At 56.4% G+C, this 13,369-nt stretch overlaps 5 protein-coding genes across 5 annotated transcripts; 3 read left to right on the top strand and 2 right to left on the bottom strand.

Annotated features, from left to right (window-relative positions):
- Positions 1-1,060: 1,060 nt before the first annotated feature.
- Positions 1,061-2,359, top strand: BDP55DRAFT_692746 (uncharacterized protein; the record flags this gene model as incomplete). The annotated part of the gene is made up of 1 exon (XM_060577153.1): positions 1,061-2,359. The coding sequence occupies one exon, from the start codon at positions 1,061-1,063 to the stop codon at positions 2,357-2,359; it is 1,299 nt and encodes a 432-aa protein (XP_060431428.1).
- An 84-nt stretch (positions 2,360-2,443) lies between these two features.
- Positions 2,444-2,913, top strand: BDP55DRAFT_85056 (uncharacterized protein). Its single transcript, XM_060581267.1, has one exon. It carries the CDS (start codon positions 2,529-2,531, stop codon positions 2,829-2,831), a length of 303 nt encoding a protein of 100 aa, XP_060431427.1. The 5' UTR covers positions 2,444-2,528; the 3' UTR covers positions 2,832-2,913.
- BDP55DRAFT_85067 (uncharacterized protein) lies at positions 2,912-3,900 on the bottom strand. The gene has a single exon (XM_060581268.1). It carries the CDS (start codon positions 3,753-3,755, stop codon positions 2,991-2,993), a length of 765 nt encoding a protein of 254 aa, XP_060431426.1. The 5' UTR covers positions 3,756-3,900; the 3' UTR covers positions 2,912-2,990.
- A 361-nt stretch (positions 3,901-4,261) lies between these two features.
- On the top strand, positions 4,262-6,719 carry BDP55DRAFT_85049 (uncharacterized protein). Its single transcript, XM_060581266.1, has one exon. It carries the CDS (start codon positions 4,688-4,690, stop codon positions 6,482-6,484), a length of 1,797 nt encoding a protein of 598 aa, XP_060431425.1. The 5' UTR covers positions 4,262-4,687; the 3' UTR covers positions 6,485-6,719.
- On the bottom strand, positions 6,720-10,380 carry BDP55DRAFT_85048 (mitochondrial protein cyt-4). The gene is made up of 2 exons (XM_060581265.1): positions 10,165-10,380; positions 6,720-10,087 (listed from the first exon to the last, which is right to left on the bottom strand). Exons 1-2 carry the CDS (start codon positions 10,300-10,302, stop codon positions 6,956-6,958), a joined length of 3,270 nt encoding a protein of 1,089 aa, XP_060431424.1. The 5' UTR covers positions 10,303-10,380; the 3' UTR covers positions 6,720-6,955.
- Positions 10,381-13,369: the final 2,989 nt, after the last annotated feature.

The following is a 13,369-nucleotide window of genomic DNA, read 5'->3' as shown; positions in this document are numbered from 1 at the left end:
CGCCCGATACCGCCAATCGAATCCATCGTCATCCTTCCATGTGGTAGCGCAATAACAAGAGAGAGAGAGAGAGAGAGAGAAGCAGCACCCTTTACACACTCGACAGTACCATACTCCGTACCGCATCCGCCATACGCCAACGTCTATTCGCTCACGCGACGCAAGCCTCCGAGGCACCCTCATCTTCAACCACAATCATCTGGTCCTCCCTACTTTCTAAACCGTTCCGTCCGAGCCCGCCCGTCCATCCATCCTCACCCGGCACCCCGACCGCCGCCTTGCGCTACGGTCCTGGCCATTACCTACCACCTCTGGCTTGCTGGCCTACCTACTGCTTTGCAAGTTTCTTTTTTAGTTCCTGCCAGCTGGATTGGACTGCAGACTGCACCGGTTGCTGTCACGCCTGCGCCTGCGCCTACGCCTGTGCTTGTGCCTCTTACACGCACCCCCTTCTTCGAGAATAGCACCGTCCAGGTCGTCCGTCACTCAACCTTGAAACCTCACTCCGTCCTCCGTCCTCCCCAACACCAATCCTCGATACTCCCAGTAACTGGAGGGGCCGCACAGGCCGAGCCACTTTTAAAGCATTTCGCGCCCCCGTACCGAAACTGTGTCTTGGACTCTGCGCCGGTGATTCACTTCAATGGCGCTTTAGACGTCCCTCTGCTGCTGGCACGCGCTCCTTTCCCTTCCCTGAGCAACTCATCTTAGGTTCAAAGGCGCCCTATCCTACCTTACCTTACCGTCCCGTACCCGGTCCCGTACCTCACCTTATCCTGGGTACCTTGAACAATCCGCTTTGCCTGTTTGGACCACCTTTCCCCCTTCGTGGTTCTGTCACTTTCCTCCCACTTGGACACTTATTTCCTCCCCGCGAACCACTCGATCCCACAAGTCGGCACCCCGTCTATATCACCCCCCTCGACACCCATATCCAACACACCACCGCCTCCTCGAACCCCCGAACATATTCTTCGCCTTCCATGTGTACTAGAAATACCGGGCACCGAATACTCTCCAGACCATTTCCCCACGCCGGGGTTACGGCCATACCGCAAACATGTCATTACCAGTCGCCATCCAGTCGGCGATTTTCTACTACCTCGCATGTACACCATGTAACGAGATGAAGGCTTTCCGAAAGGCCAAGAAGAAGGCCAAAGAGGACAGGGAGGTGAAGCGGAAAATAGAGATGGAGCAACCTGGACTGTACCGTCATCCTGACCCCTTTCACACAAACCCATTCTGGGCCGAGGAGATGGCTGCAGGACCACACTTACCCAAAAAGTCAACGAACAAGAACTCGAGCCAGAGAGGCCTGGCGAGCGCTGGCCGGACGAGCACAGCCGCGAGTTTTGGTGGCGCGAGTACTGTTGCCGAGAGCACCACCCCTGCGACCCCGACAATAAGTGCCTCAACAGCTGGTCGAAAGCTATCCGGTGAGGGCTGGAATAGAGAGCTGTACCAACGAGAGGACGAGGAGCTTTGGGGTCACAACTTCACCGGCATGGGTCACAAGCTGATGGACAACATCGCAAAGGCTGGAAACACAGCTGGACGCTATATGGAGGAAAAGTTGGGGCTGGAGAAGCCCATCACAGATGAGGACCGCGAGAACTTTTACCGTACGCCGAGAAATCCGCCCGTCAACGAGTACCATCCGCCGATAGTAGGAAGCAAGCCATCCCGTCCGGACGCTCTCAAGTGGATGTTGCAGCCGCCGCCCCCTGCCAAGCTCATGGAGGGCCGTATTCCCGTCGCCAGAACGCAGAGCACCAGCACAGTCGGGAGCAGGAGAACAATGGCGTCTGAGGACACCCCCTTGGACAGGCTGGTCCGTGAGAAGGCGTTGAAGAAGAAGTTGCGGCAACAAGGAGAGAAGCTGCCCTTGGAGGAGACGCCCTCGGAATCGGAGTTGATCGACTCGCTCATCGGCAGGCGGTCACGACGAACAACGGTATCGAGCAGGGGCATGTCCAACCGTAGCCGTAGCCTCTCTCTAGACTCTGAAGTATCTTCAGACGGCGAGCTGGTAGAACGTCGGCGCATCGCCCGTGCTCGACGAGTTCCCATGACGCCCGAAGAGACCTCTTCGGACGAGGACGACTTTGTCCAGCACCGCACGTGGGATTCGTTGGGGAAGTCGAGTCCTCCCCGACGGCCCAAGCTGGAGACCATTAAAAGCTCCCGCTCCAACTCCAGGCAGGCATTAAAGGCACGTCCCAACGGCACGAAGCCGGACGTCACAGTCAAGGACAACTCTGACGTCACGCCCAAAGCGTCTGCCAACCCTATCATCAACCGCACCGCAGACGAGAACACACCTACCGCTGTCGCCATTACTACGACAGTATCATGATGTTGAACACCTTACATGAACTAGGTCGAACAGATTGCCGACCAGAACACACTTTCTCTAGTTGTCTCCGACCCTCCCCATCATCCTTTGACGAGGGTCATCTACTGCATTATCTACTCTCAGAGAGGGGCATAGCGTTCAAGGGAAGGAGCATTTGCATTTTTCGGAAATGGGATTCGGCATCGAGGCGTTTAGAGGTGTGTTGCAAAAACAAAGCAAGAGAGCAAGCATACGGCGGGCAATTGGGTATTTCAAAAATAGGGGTCTGGGGTCTCTGGGTTGGTTTTGTTTAAAGAGGACGAGATCCATGGCTTGTTTGTTTCTTTGGTTTTTTTTATTTCATTTCTTCGTTTCTACATCTTATACATTCGACCGCACACAAAAATGCGATGAAGCCTTTTACTTCTTTCATTTTATGCCTCTTTTTTTCCCTTTCCTATTTTCCCTTTGTCATGGCATTGCTAGCAAGTAGCACTAGGAACATGAAGGGTATTATTGCTCTGTCCGAATTCTTGGTAACCCAACGTCCACTAGTCTCTTTTCCTCTTTGTTCGGTTTCTTTCCTCGAACCAGACCAAACGCCTCGTCGATAGTGAATCCCTTGTGTCATCTAGCCACTCCTGCCATATTCTCACAGATGCATTCCGCCGTCCTCGTCGTCATCGCCGAGACCTCTCATCCGCTCCTCCATAGCCCGACGCAGTTCCTCATCTGTCAGGCGACCACCGGTGCCGTTTGCTTGCTGAGCTGGCTGAGCAGGTTGCGCAGGTGGACCATCCATCGTGATCACACCGTTGCGTATCGTGCCCATCTGGAATGTGCCGTCCATCCAAGCAGGATGTGACGAGCTCGCGACAGGACCACTGCCATTACTCGGCGGCGCGCCCTGATGTCCAGCAGCAAGCCTATCCTCCTCTGCCGCCGCCGCGCCAAGCCCGTTTGTCGCTGGAATCCCGTTCCCATTGACGCCGTTCGCACCAGCCACGGATTCACTCGTGATCCCCCTTCGATCCGCCGCCGCTCCTCCTCGTGCTGCTTCCGCCTCCTCTTCCTCCACTTCCTCTTTACTCTTGAACTCGTTCCACGAGTGTCCCCTGCTCTCGACCTCGTCGCGGATAATCTGGACGCGCTCGCGCATGCGGGCGATGACGACGTCGTTTTCGCGGATCGCTTCGACGCAGGTCGGGTCCGGGCCGTGACCTGCTGAGGCGTCGGTGGCGGAGTCGAGGGTTGTGGCGTCGCCTGCTGCGTAGGGGGCGAGTTGGGCGTTTGAGTATTCGAGGTGGAGGATGGAGTTGCGGATTTCGAGGGCTTTGAGGTGGAGGGTTGGCAGGGAGAGGTCGTGGAGGGCGGTGGCGAAGTGGGTTGGGGATATTGGGCGGGTGTCTGCTGACATTTTGGGCGGTTGGGTTGTATTTCGTTTGGAGGGGGAGAGTTTTGGTTTCTTGGGTTTGGTATTGGGCTTTGGTGGTTGATGAGTTTGCGACTTTGGATATGTTTGGTTTTGTTGAGGATGGAGGTGTTGGGTGGGCAAGAGAGGGAATTGAGATCCTCAGGTAGGGAAAAGGGCAAGAAGGTAAAAGCGAGTGATGATTGAAAGAATGGGCAGAGGGAAGGAGGGAGGGAGGACGATGACGATGTGCGAGCGTGGTGTTTGGTAGAAGAAAGGAGCGTCTTCTAGGTAGATGCCGTGCAACGTCACCGCAGGTTTTCTGCCAGCTGGTAGAGAAGGTCAGGTAGCTTCTCCAAAGCTAGGTGGGCGCGGGGTGGGTTGGATAGCACGGATGGGAAGGTGGTGGAAGGTGCAGTGGAAGGTTCCGGCGGCGGGGAATGAGCAGGGGGGAGTGGTCAGGTACGGATACCTTGATGGAAAATGACGAAAGGGGGGCTTCCACTGGGGCACCTTACCGCCGACGGAGTTCTCCGCTCCCGTCGTTGTTATCGATTACGTGCCTTAGTAAGGTTCTTAGGTACCCCGGGGGTGGGCCGGAACTTGTCCTTGGCCGGCTGCCGCGGTCCCGATCCCCGTGGTCGGAATTCTCCAAAGAATTTACGGGTTCGATTGCGTCTTTGAGATCGAACCACTGCGACAACGCCGCCCGCGTGCGACGACGACGAGCAACCACCACCACTACCTCTGCGAACTCGCGCAAGAGTGCGACAGCGCTTACAATACGAGAGGTGGCGCACGCCTGCAACATTCACCAAAGATAAAGTTCTTCGTCGACAAGCAGCTGGCGCATTGATGAGTGTCTAGCTTCTCAGTGCGCTCCGCGAAACGAGGAAAAAAGACGGCTGTTCGCCCACCCAGGGCGGCTCTAGGAAGCCATGAACGCCTCACTCGGTCTCGTCCCCTCGAGATCGTTCCTCCACCTCGGCCTGCGCGCCGCATGCCGTTCCGCATCAAACACCACGAGCTGTTCGCCCGCGTCACGACTTCTTTCGACATGCACCATCACCTACCAAACGTCCACCGTCGCCAACCGACCATACGCACCGGGTCCCTCACCCCTCCGCCAAACCCAATGGCCATCCCCCAGCCTCACCGCCATGACGGCCGGTAGATCGATACAAAGATGGGCCTCCTCCTCCTCCTCCGCGTCATCACCACCATCACAACCGCCCAAGACCGACTACAAGAACGAGCCCGTCCTCCGCGACTACGTAGACCTCCCCCTCGACTATAAGGACAAACTAGGCCTGCGCTTCAGGGAGGAGAACAAGGACCTCTCGGCCGCCGAAGTCAGGTCCGTCTTCGGTGCCTCCCTCAAGCCCGCCGCCGCGAACCGGCTGCTGCGCATCATGCACGGCCGCCGCGTCGCCGGCACGCTCGAGGACCCTGCCTTCGCCATCAACACCGCCGCCTTCACCTCCCAACAGCGCGACGCCGCGCTAGCCTACCTCCGCGAGAAGATGCCCGTAGACGAGGTCCTCAACGCGGGTCTCCGAGCCGAGGACGAGCTTGCTGCGCTGGAGAAGGACCTCGCGGAGGAGAGCAGCACCGACGAAGACACTTCCTCCTCGTCAACCGCAACCGCCGGCTCCAAAACACCATCCCTCCGCAAAGAAACCGCCCCCGTCGTCAAACCGGACCCCGTATACGGCTACAGCGCCTTTGACGCCATCCGCGCCAAAAACCAAGCCAAGGCCGCCGAGGAAGAGGCCCGGCTCATCGCCGAGGCCGAGGCAAAGGGCATCGAGTACAACCCTGGCACGCTCTCCATCCCCATCAAGCGGCCCCCGATGACGCCGCGCATGGCAAAGTGGACGGAACAAGGCACCGCCTCGGACCTCGCCGCCCCGCCGCCGCTCACCCTCGCCGAACGCATCCTCCCTTCCGCGGCCGTCGTCTTGCTGCTGGTCGGCGCGCTGGCGACGTTCGCGGCGGTGTATACCCCGCCCCGCGACGCCGACCGCCTGTTCCCCGAGGTCGGCGCCTCGACGGCGACGGTCGGCGCGCTGATTGCGCTCAACGTCGTCGTCTCGATTGCGTGGCGCGTGCCGCCGCTGTGGCGGTTCCTGAACCGGTATTTCGTGCTCGTGCACGGCATGCCGCGCGCCGTGACGATGATTACGGCGAATTTCTCGCATAGTTCCTTGGGCCATTTGGCGACCAATATGGTGGGGCTGTGGTTCATGGGCACCGCGTTGCACGACGAGGTCGGACGGGCGAATTTCCTGGCGATTTATTTGGCGTCTGGCGCCGTTGGGTTCCTGGGGAGTTTGACGGCGTATACGCTTCGGGGGTTGTTGACCGTGTCGACTGTGGGTGCGTCGGGCGCCGTGTTTGGTGTTGCGACGGCGTACTTTTGGATGCATCGGTTTGATTCGTTCAAGGTGCTTGGGTTCCCGCCGGATCCGATGAATGGGCCTCAGGGGCTGGGGTTCATTGCGTTGATTTTGGGGTTCCATATCTATGCGTTCTTTAGGCGGGGCAAGCAGACGATCGATTTGACGTCGCATTTGTTTGGTATGTTGGCTGGGTTGGTTGGTATCGAGTTCGTGACAGGACGCAAGGTGGAGGGGGCGAGGGTTGATGGGTTGGAGAAGAAGAGGGGTGATCTTGTTGCTGATGCGCCGCCTCGTGATGGGCAGAATGATGGCGGGAATGATGTCAAGGCTTGAGAGAGAGAGAGAGAGGGAGAGAGAGAGAGTCAGGGGATGTGTCTAGATGTTCCGCTTTCTGAGAGAAGTGGGAGGGTGAAGTGTGTATAATATATTGAAGAACACTGGGGGGAACCTGCTTTCCCCCTATCATCAGCCCCTTTGGTGGGAAATTAGATTTTGTAAACTTATATCTCGAACGTAAGACAGATACCACTTTGAGGCAACGTTCTTTCCAGGATTTGAGATGAGGCTAGGATTTCGTTTTGAGTTATGGCAATGTTATACAGATAGCCAGCCTATCTCTACTTCCAAAGGGCGGTTTCCTGGCCCTACAAATTGATCCAGTGTGTGGATGATTCCCAGCGTTTCGTACCATCTTACAAAAGGTCTATGTTATATTGTACAGTTGTTTTTGTCTTCCATCTTACACGAGGAGATTCCTCTCGGGGTGGTGTTACAGGTGTTACAAAGCCGTGCTGCCCAGCGCAATCAAGCAGGCATGGGAGTGGCCGCTACCGCATCGTCAGCAGGGGCATCATCCTTCTTCGTCGTCGTCGTCTTCTTCTTCTTCTTGTCAACACGTCGTCGTCCCACGGGCTGACACCAAATCTGCATGGTCACAACATTGATGTCGGTAATCTCGACATCAATCACATCATCAACCTGCATGTCCGCGAGCCTACAGTAACCATCCAGCCCCAGCAGGTTCACAGAGGCGCCCAGGTTGTAAAAGGTGCTCAACCGACCCCTCAGACCAAACGAGTAGACGGCGTCGACGACAAGCTTAAATGTCTTTGGCAGCGGTGCCTCGCCGAAGCGCCACGCGCGCAAGAGCGCCTGCGCGACCCAGTGCGTTGGGGCGTTCTTGTTGTCGACTTGCTTGATCTGGCGCTGCAGGGCGTGAAGCATCGGCAGCGCGTTGGATAGGGAGCGATGCGTCCAGGGGAGGAAGGCGGCGCCGGCGTCGGCATCGGCCTCATCGGATGAGACGTCCTCACGGACGAGGGAGCGGCCCGTCTCGCGCTCGTGTGCGAGGGCGGCGTGGATCTGCCAGTGGACGACGAGGTCGTTGAAGCGGCGGATGGGACTGGTGGACTTTGCGTAGGCGTCTACGCCGACGGCGTAAAAGGGCGCCGGGCTGGCCGAGATCTCCGAGTTGCCGACGTAGACAAGGAGCCTGTGGATGTGCTCGGCGGGAATGGGCTTGCCTTGCGCTGTTAGGGGGTCAATGTGCTCGCGGCGGTAGGCGGCGAGGCCCTCTGCGTTGGCGACGGCGTCGGGTTGAGTGCTGTAGGGGACGGGGATGGCGCGGGCCTGGCACCACTTTGCGGCGACTTCGCCGGCCGTGTGCATGAGGGACTCGACGAGGCGGTCTGCCTTGCTGTACGTGGACGTGCTGAATTCGATAAACGGGTCGCCCTGCCACGCCATGGACTTGGTCAGGTTGTCGGAGTCGCCTTTGACGACGATGTGGTCGAGGGATACCTTGGGTGAGTCGAATCTGGTCTCGAAAGGGGGTAGCTGTCCCTTTTCCACGCGGCGATGCTTGAGGGCTTTGCAAAGGCGGTTGAGGAGGAGCAGGTCATCCCTATCTTCCTGGGACAGGTCTGCGGCGGTAGTGATGTGCTTCACAGGCTTGGGCGGCGAGGGTGGCTTGCCCACGGCGAAGGTTTTGCTGACGGTCTGTGTTTCAAGGCCGGGCAGGATGCCAGTGACCTCTCCCTTGGGGATGTGCAAGATGTTTTGCACGGTGCCCGGCTCGACTTTGTAGTCTAGGATGTCCCCTATCTCGTTAACCTTGGCGCTGAAGGTCAACGACGGTCGGCCAGGGTTCAGCGAGAACTCCTGCTCGAGATCCCGCGGCAGCATCTTTTGGTTGTATCCGGGCATGTACAAACTCGATGGCGCCTTTTCGAGTTGACGAGCGAGCGCGGATTTGGGGTCGATGCGGGATCCTGGGTCGGCAATGTGGATGTGTATCCAATATTCCCCGGGCTTCTCAGCCGCTTCGACTGAGAAGCCGTCGTCCACGTCGGCCGTTTGCTCAGAGTCCACGCAGAAGATTGTTGTTTTGCCCCAGTCACGCCTGTGGCCCTCAGCGATATCAGGTCGGAGTGATGCGTTGACGTCCACGAGGGGCGTCTCCATGGTAGCGCCTCGCTGGACAGTGGTGCCCGCGAGCTTGTACTCGTAACGAGCCGGGATGTCCCAGGGTGGAATCCAGCCGATCTCCTGGAGGAAAGTGAAGGCCGTCCAGTACGCCACCCAGTCGGAATCCTTGTAGCAGTCCGTCAACTTCAGAATGGTGGAGCCTAGACTCTCGAGCTGAGATGGCTTCGGCACGATGCGGTGACACGCCCATAGCTCCATGAAGCGGATGTAATCGAGATCCTGCTTGCTCCAAGTCGCGAGGCTATCCACCTCGTCATTGCTAGGTCCAATCATGCCATGAGGCGTCCACTCTCGCCTCAGCCGGCTCGCCTGGATTATTCCGCGAGCCTTGAGGATGAAGGAACCGAGGCTGTTCTGACGCAGGAGGGAGAGGGATTGCGCCGGGTTTTCGCGCAGCGCGGCGCCCTCCACCAGTTCGCGGACCTGGTTCTCGACCTTGTTCAGGAGTTTGAGGTCGGATGTGGACCTGACCTCGTAGATGTAGTTGCGCCTGTGCCACTTCATGTTGAGCGGGCGGAACCCCCATCCATCGCGGTTCAGGGCGGTATGCACAGCATACAGCTGATGGGGAAGGAACCTGTCGCCCACTTTTACGTGCTGAGGCAGCAGCTTGTCCGCGATCTCCTCGAGGCTGAGGTACTGCAGCTCGCCCGTAGCCAAGTGTTTGCTCGCGAGGTCCAAGGTGAGCTGGGACTGATAAAACGAGACGGAGTCTTGGTAGAATTTGATCAAGTCTCCCTGTAGTTGGGCGGCGGTTTTGAGCGCATCCGGCGTATGGTTGTGAAACAGCGCGTTGCGCCGCTCCTCTGTCTCGGGTTCCGCGGGCAAGATGTCGGCGAGGGGCTTGAGTCTGTACGGGTCGACAAAGTTTTTGAGGATGAAGAGGGTGACGATGTTGCGCTCTGGGACGAGTTCACCCGTGCTCATGTAGAAGTACTGCGAATTGTTGTGACGGCCAACACAGATTGCCAGGATGGGCAAGCGGCCGCTGTTGTACTTTGTCTCGACCAGGTCACCAGGTTTGAGGGCGAATGTAGATCCTCGTAGATCCTGAAGTTCGTCGCCTTCGGACAAGTCGCGGTTCTGCTTGGTTTTATCGTGTAGTTCCTTTTCTCTACCTGCCATGGATCCCACAGAGGCAGGGAGCAGATCCGGTCTGGTCAGGTAGTTCAGCAGCGGCGTGTCCTGCGTAGGCAGGTCCTGGAGCAGACGCTTCGAGGGTGAGTAGTTTGCGCTCTCCCAGTCCCGGAGCCGCATCCTGATATCCGACTTTTGACGGATATATTTCAGTTCCTCTTTCGTGGCTATGGTCGTTGGCTTGCGAGGCCCACCTCTGCCACCGCCATTGCCATAGTTACCACCACGAGCGTTACCGCCTTGGTGGCCATAATTCCCGCGATAGTTCCCGCCCTGGTTGCCACTGTAGTGGGATCTTCCACCCGCATATGACTGCGAATGAGCTTAGTGAAATTCAAAGACATTGGGTAATCTTTGATGAGGAAGCCCTCGTCAAAAGTGAGACGTACCCTTCTAGACTCCGTGGAGCCTGTCCCTAGCTGCTGGAGTGATAGGGTGGAGTGCAAGCCGCCAGCGACTGGCGATAGTGACGGCCTGGATGAAAGACATCTCCAGCACACATATGGTTTGCCAGAGGTTCGCAACATTGCGGGCAAATTTGTGGCAATGCTATGAGGACGTGGTATTGAGCGACGTCCCTCGCCACGAAGTCCCGTCTCAACGGCTCACCAAAATTTCTGGTCGTTTGGCCGCGCCACATGGTGTCCACTTTTTGGTCCACTTTCGCGCTATCACGTGACTGGTATCTCAGAAGGCACAGTGAGGCAAGGGACCGCCAGCTTGGTCTTCATTCAGCTTTAAAGAGAAAAGCATAGTTTCAATCGCATGCCTTATCAGTATCACCAAGGAGTCAGACGATAAGTGGGGGCATGGAAAACCCAGGAACTCCAACCTGGACAAACACGAACAAGGAAAGCGCCGGATGTTAGATATGTAGCAAAGCGCCATCTCGCGGTCACAGTTCGCCAAAGGATACCATTGTTAAGATAAATCAGACACTTTCCCTTCATCGATACTGACAGCGGTACCTAAGACCTTTGAACGGAGGTCAGTCGGCGTGGTCATTAAGCCCCGCTGCCACATGCCAAAATGGGTAGTGGAGCCCGCCGGCTGTTGTCCTCCGGCGCCGGTAACAGGCGGCCCCATATCGGTCCTCCTTCTTCCGGCCACTTCAGCCGGGGCGAGATGGCATACTTGGGCTAGCTACCATATCTAGCCTATTGCCTCTTCAACGATGCATCGACGCATCAACAGCTAAATTGAATGGTGAATATCCGTCCTTCTCAACTCATCTGAAGATTTGGCGATGGCCGTCCACCCGCGAGATCAACATCATCTTGGGGCCAGATACAACAGCTTGAAAACGGGTCTCGTGCAGCTCACCATTTCCTGCTCCTCTCCATGGTCTACAGTCAATCTCCATCTTGACCCGTTTCTCCCACACGTAAGGTAAGGTAAGGTAGGTATTGGTATCCGCCCCAGGCCTTGCAGTGAGATCATCCTCCAAGAGTCCCTTTCATCGACAATGTTTCAACCCGCAAAACTCCACACCACTCAAATCATCGCATGTTTCAATTCTCAAATAGCAATACCCCCACCCACGAACCCCGAAACAATTGAAGCCAGCAAGAAACAAAAACCGGAGAACCGACACAAAGGGCGCACGTGGCTGGCTCACATGGTCCTCCCTAATACACACGCACAATAAGCATGTGTCTCGACAGTGCGTTCAAGTTGGACATCCAAATTTCGTCCAAAATCCATCCCCCTCATACGCTATGACATCTTTCTCCCCAATCCCCGGCCCGAGCTCTCGTCTTAAAAACTGCAGGAAAAAGCAAGGTCATTTTTACCCAGTCTCTGAGCACCAGGCACATTGCGCAAGCCTGATTTTCTTTTTCATCTGAACCATTGGCGCGCGCGCGCGCGCGCATACCGAGTAGTTTGCAAGTCAACGGCTTTTTTCCTGCGCCTTTGCTGAACCCCCTTCTCTGGCATTTTCTAAAACGACTTCTAGTGCCAAACGTCTTGAAAGCGTAATCAAGATTACGAGTCTGGGAGGATATTCGAGCTAAGCTTGGTTCGTGAGCTTGAGCTCTCATCTCCCCTCTTCCCGCTCTTTCCCCAACAAGGAAGAGGAGGTGAAAAGTGCCGAGACGAAAAAAAAAACCCAAGGTACCTTATCCAAGGGGAGGCTAATACAAACGCCCGCCGCCCATGAACGGTTTCAAGCCTCCTCTCCCCACCTCCCGCGTCCACCTCATCGGCTCGTCCAGTCCTCCACCACCAAACAATGACAATCCCACTTACAAGAACCGGGAAGGGAAGGGTGGGGCTGAGTCTTGTGGCTGATCACGCCAAATGGTCCCCGAAGAATATTGTCCCCGCGGGATAATTTCCATCGAGGCGGGAAGGGTGAAGAGGTGCTCAACGGAACACAACCTTCCCGAAGCCACCCTTCCCTTGCTTGGAAACGCACCATGGTTATTTCCAGAGAGGAGGTACGAATAGACACTAGACAGCAAGACTTGACATCATGCCATCCCGCGCGTGCTAAACACCACCAACACCACCTTACCTTACTTTACCATCCCTTTTGCGCACAGTCCTCCTTCTTCCCCTTCTTCCCCTTCTCTTCCCCCCCTTCTTTAACCAGCCTTTCCATATATCGGTTCAAGCACAAACCCCCATCACTCGCATCATCCGTCTTGGTCCGTACCACGATATCCAACATCAAGGACGGCACTAACGTAGTGTGAAAACGTTGCCCCGCCCCCTCTCTCCCGTAGCCGTCTTCAACGCAACATGTTTCTGGCAAAGATTGACGCAAGGGAACAAGAACGGAAGAACCAGAAAAGAGAAATAGAAAAAAAAGATCCGAGCGGCTCGCCATGACAACGAAACGTGCAAAGTCACCCCAGGGTCCATCCCATCACAAAATCAACCACATTGACACCTCAAAGTGCCAAACGTTCAGACTCCCGTCAAAAGTTCAACCCCCATTCCAAGTCCTCGGGGCCCAGGTCTCGGGGAGAGATGTTCCAGATAAAACGGTGTTCAGGATGCTCAATCGATGGGCATTGGGCAAAGCACATTCTAATCAGAAGGGGAACCTCGTCTTATGCGTCTTAACGCCTCGAATAACGACCTCAACACCGTACCATGCAACATATACTAAGTAATCTTCCCTGCCACGCTTGCCTTGTCGCCCGTTTCGTTTTCTAAGTGATCCTATAACATAACCTGTATTACTGTAAACCAAACCTCGGAAACTCCGACAAAGGAAGGGGGAGAGGAAGGGGTCCGACCGTTGGTAGGCTTAAAAGCTAGTTGGCTATCAACCAGGTTCCTGGGTCAAGTCAGACTCTTGTCAGAGGCTCAGAGCCACGGTTCACCTGTTCACATAATCCGTATTTCCGTAATGTCGACTGCTCTGATCCGCGGTTCGAGACTTTGTCTGCCGTGCCATGAAGCGCCCATCGTTCGGTATCTCTCGTGTCTCCTCCCGCCCAAAGTGATTGACACTTGGCAGCTGGTCAACCCTCGTGCGTGCCGTGCTCACGGTACCGTAACACTGCATCCCATCCCCCCTTCCAATTCTGTGACACATGGTGCATGTCACCAATGCAGCCCATCACTCCCTCGTGGCCAAGC

The sequence above is a fragment of the Colletotrichum godetiae genome, assembly GCF_030913485.1.
Source record: "Colletotrichum godetiae strain CBS 193.32 chromosome Unknown BDP55scaffold_14, whole genome shotgun sequence".
NCBI classification, from domain to species: Eukaryota; Fungi; Ascomycota; class Sordariomycetes; order Glomerellales; family Glomerellaceae; genus Colletotrichum; species Colletotrichum godetiae.
This window is presented reverse-complemented; position numbering and strand designations above follow the sequence as displayed.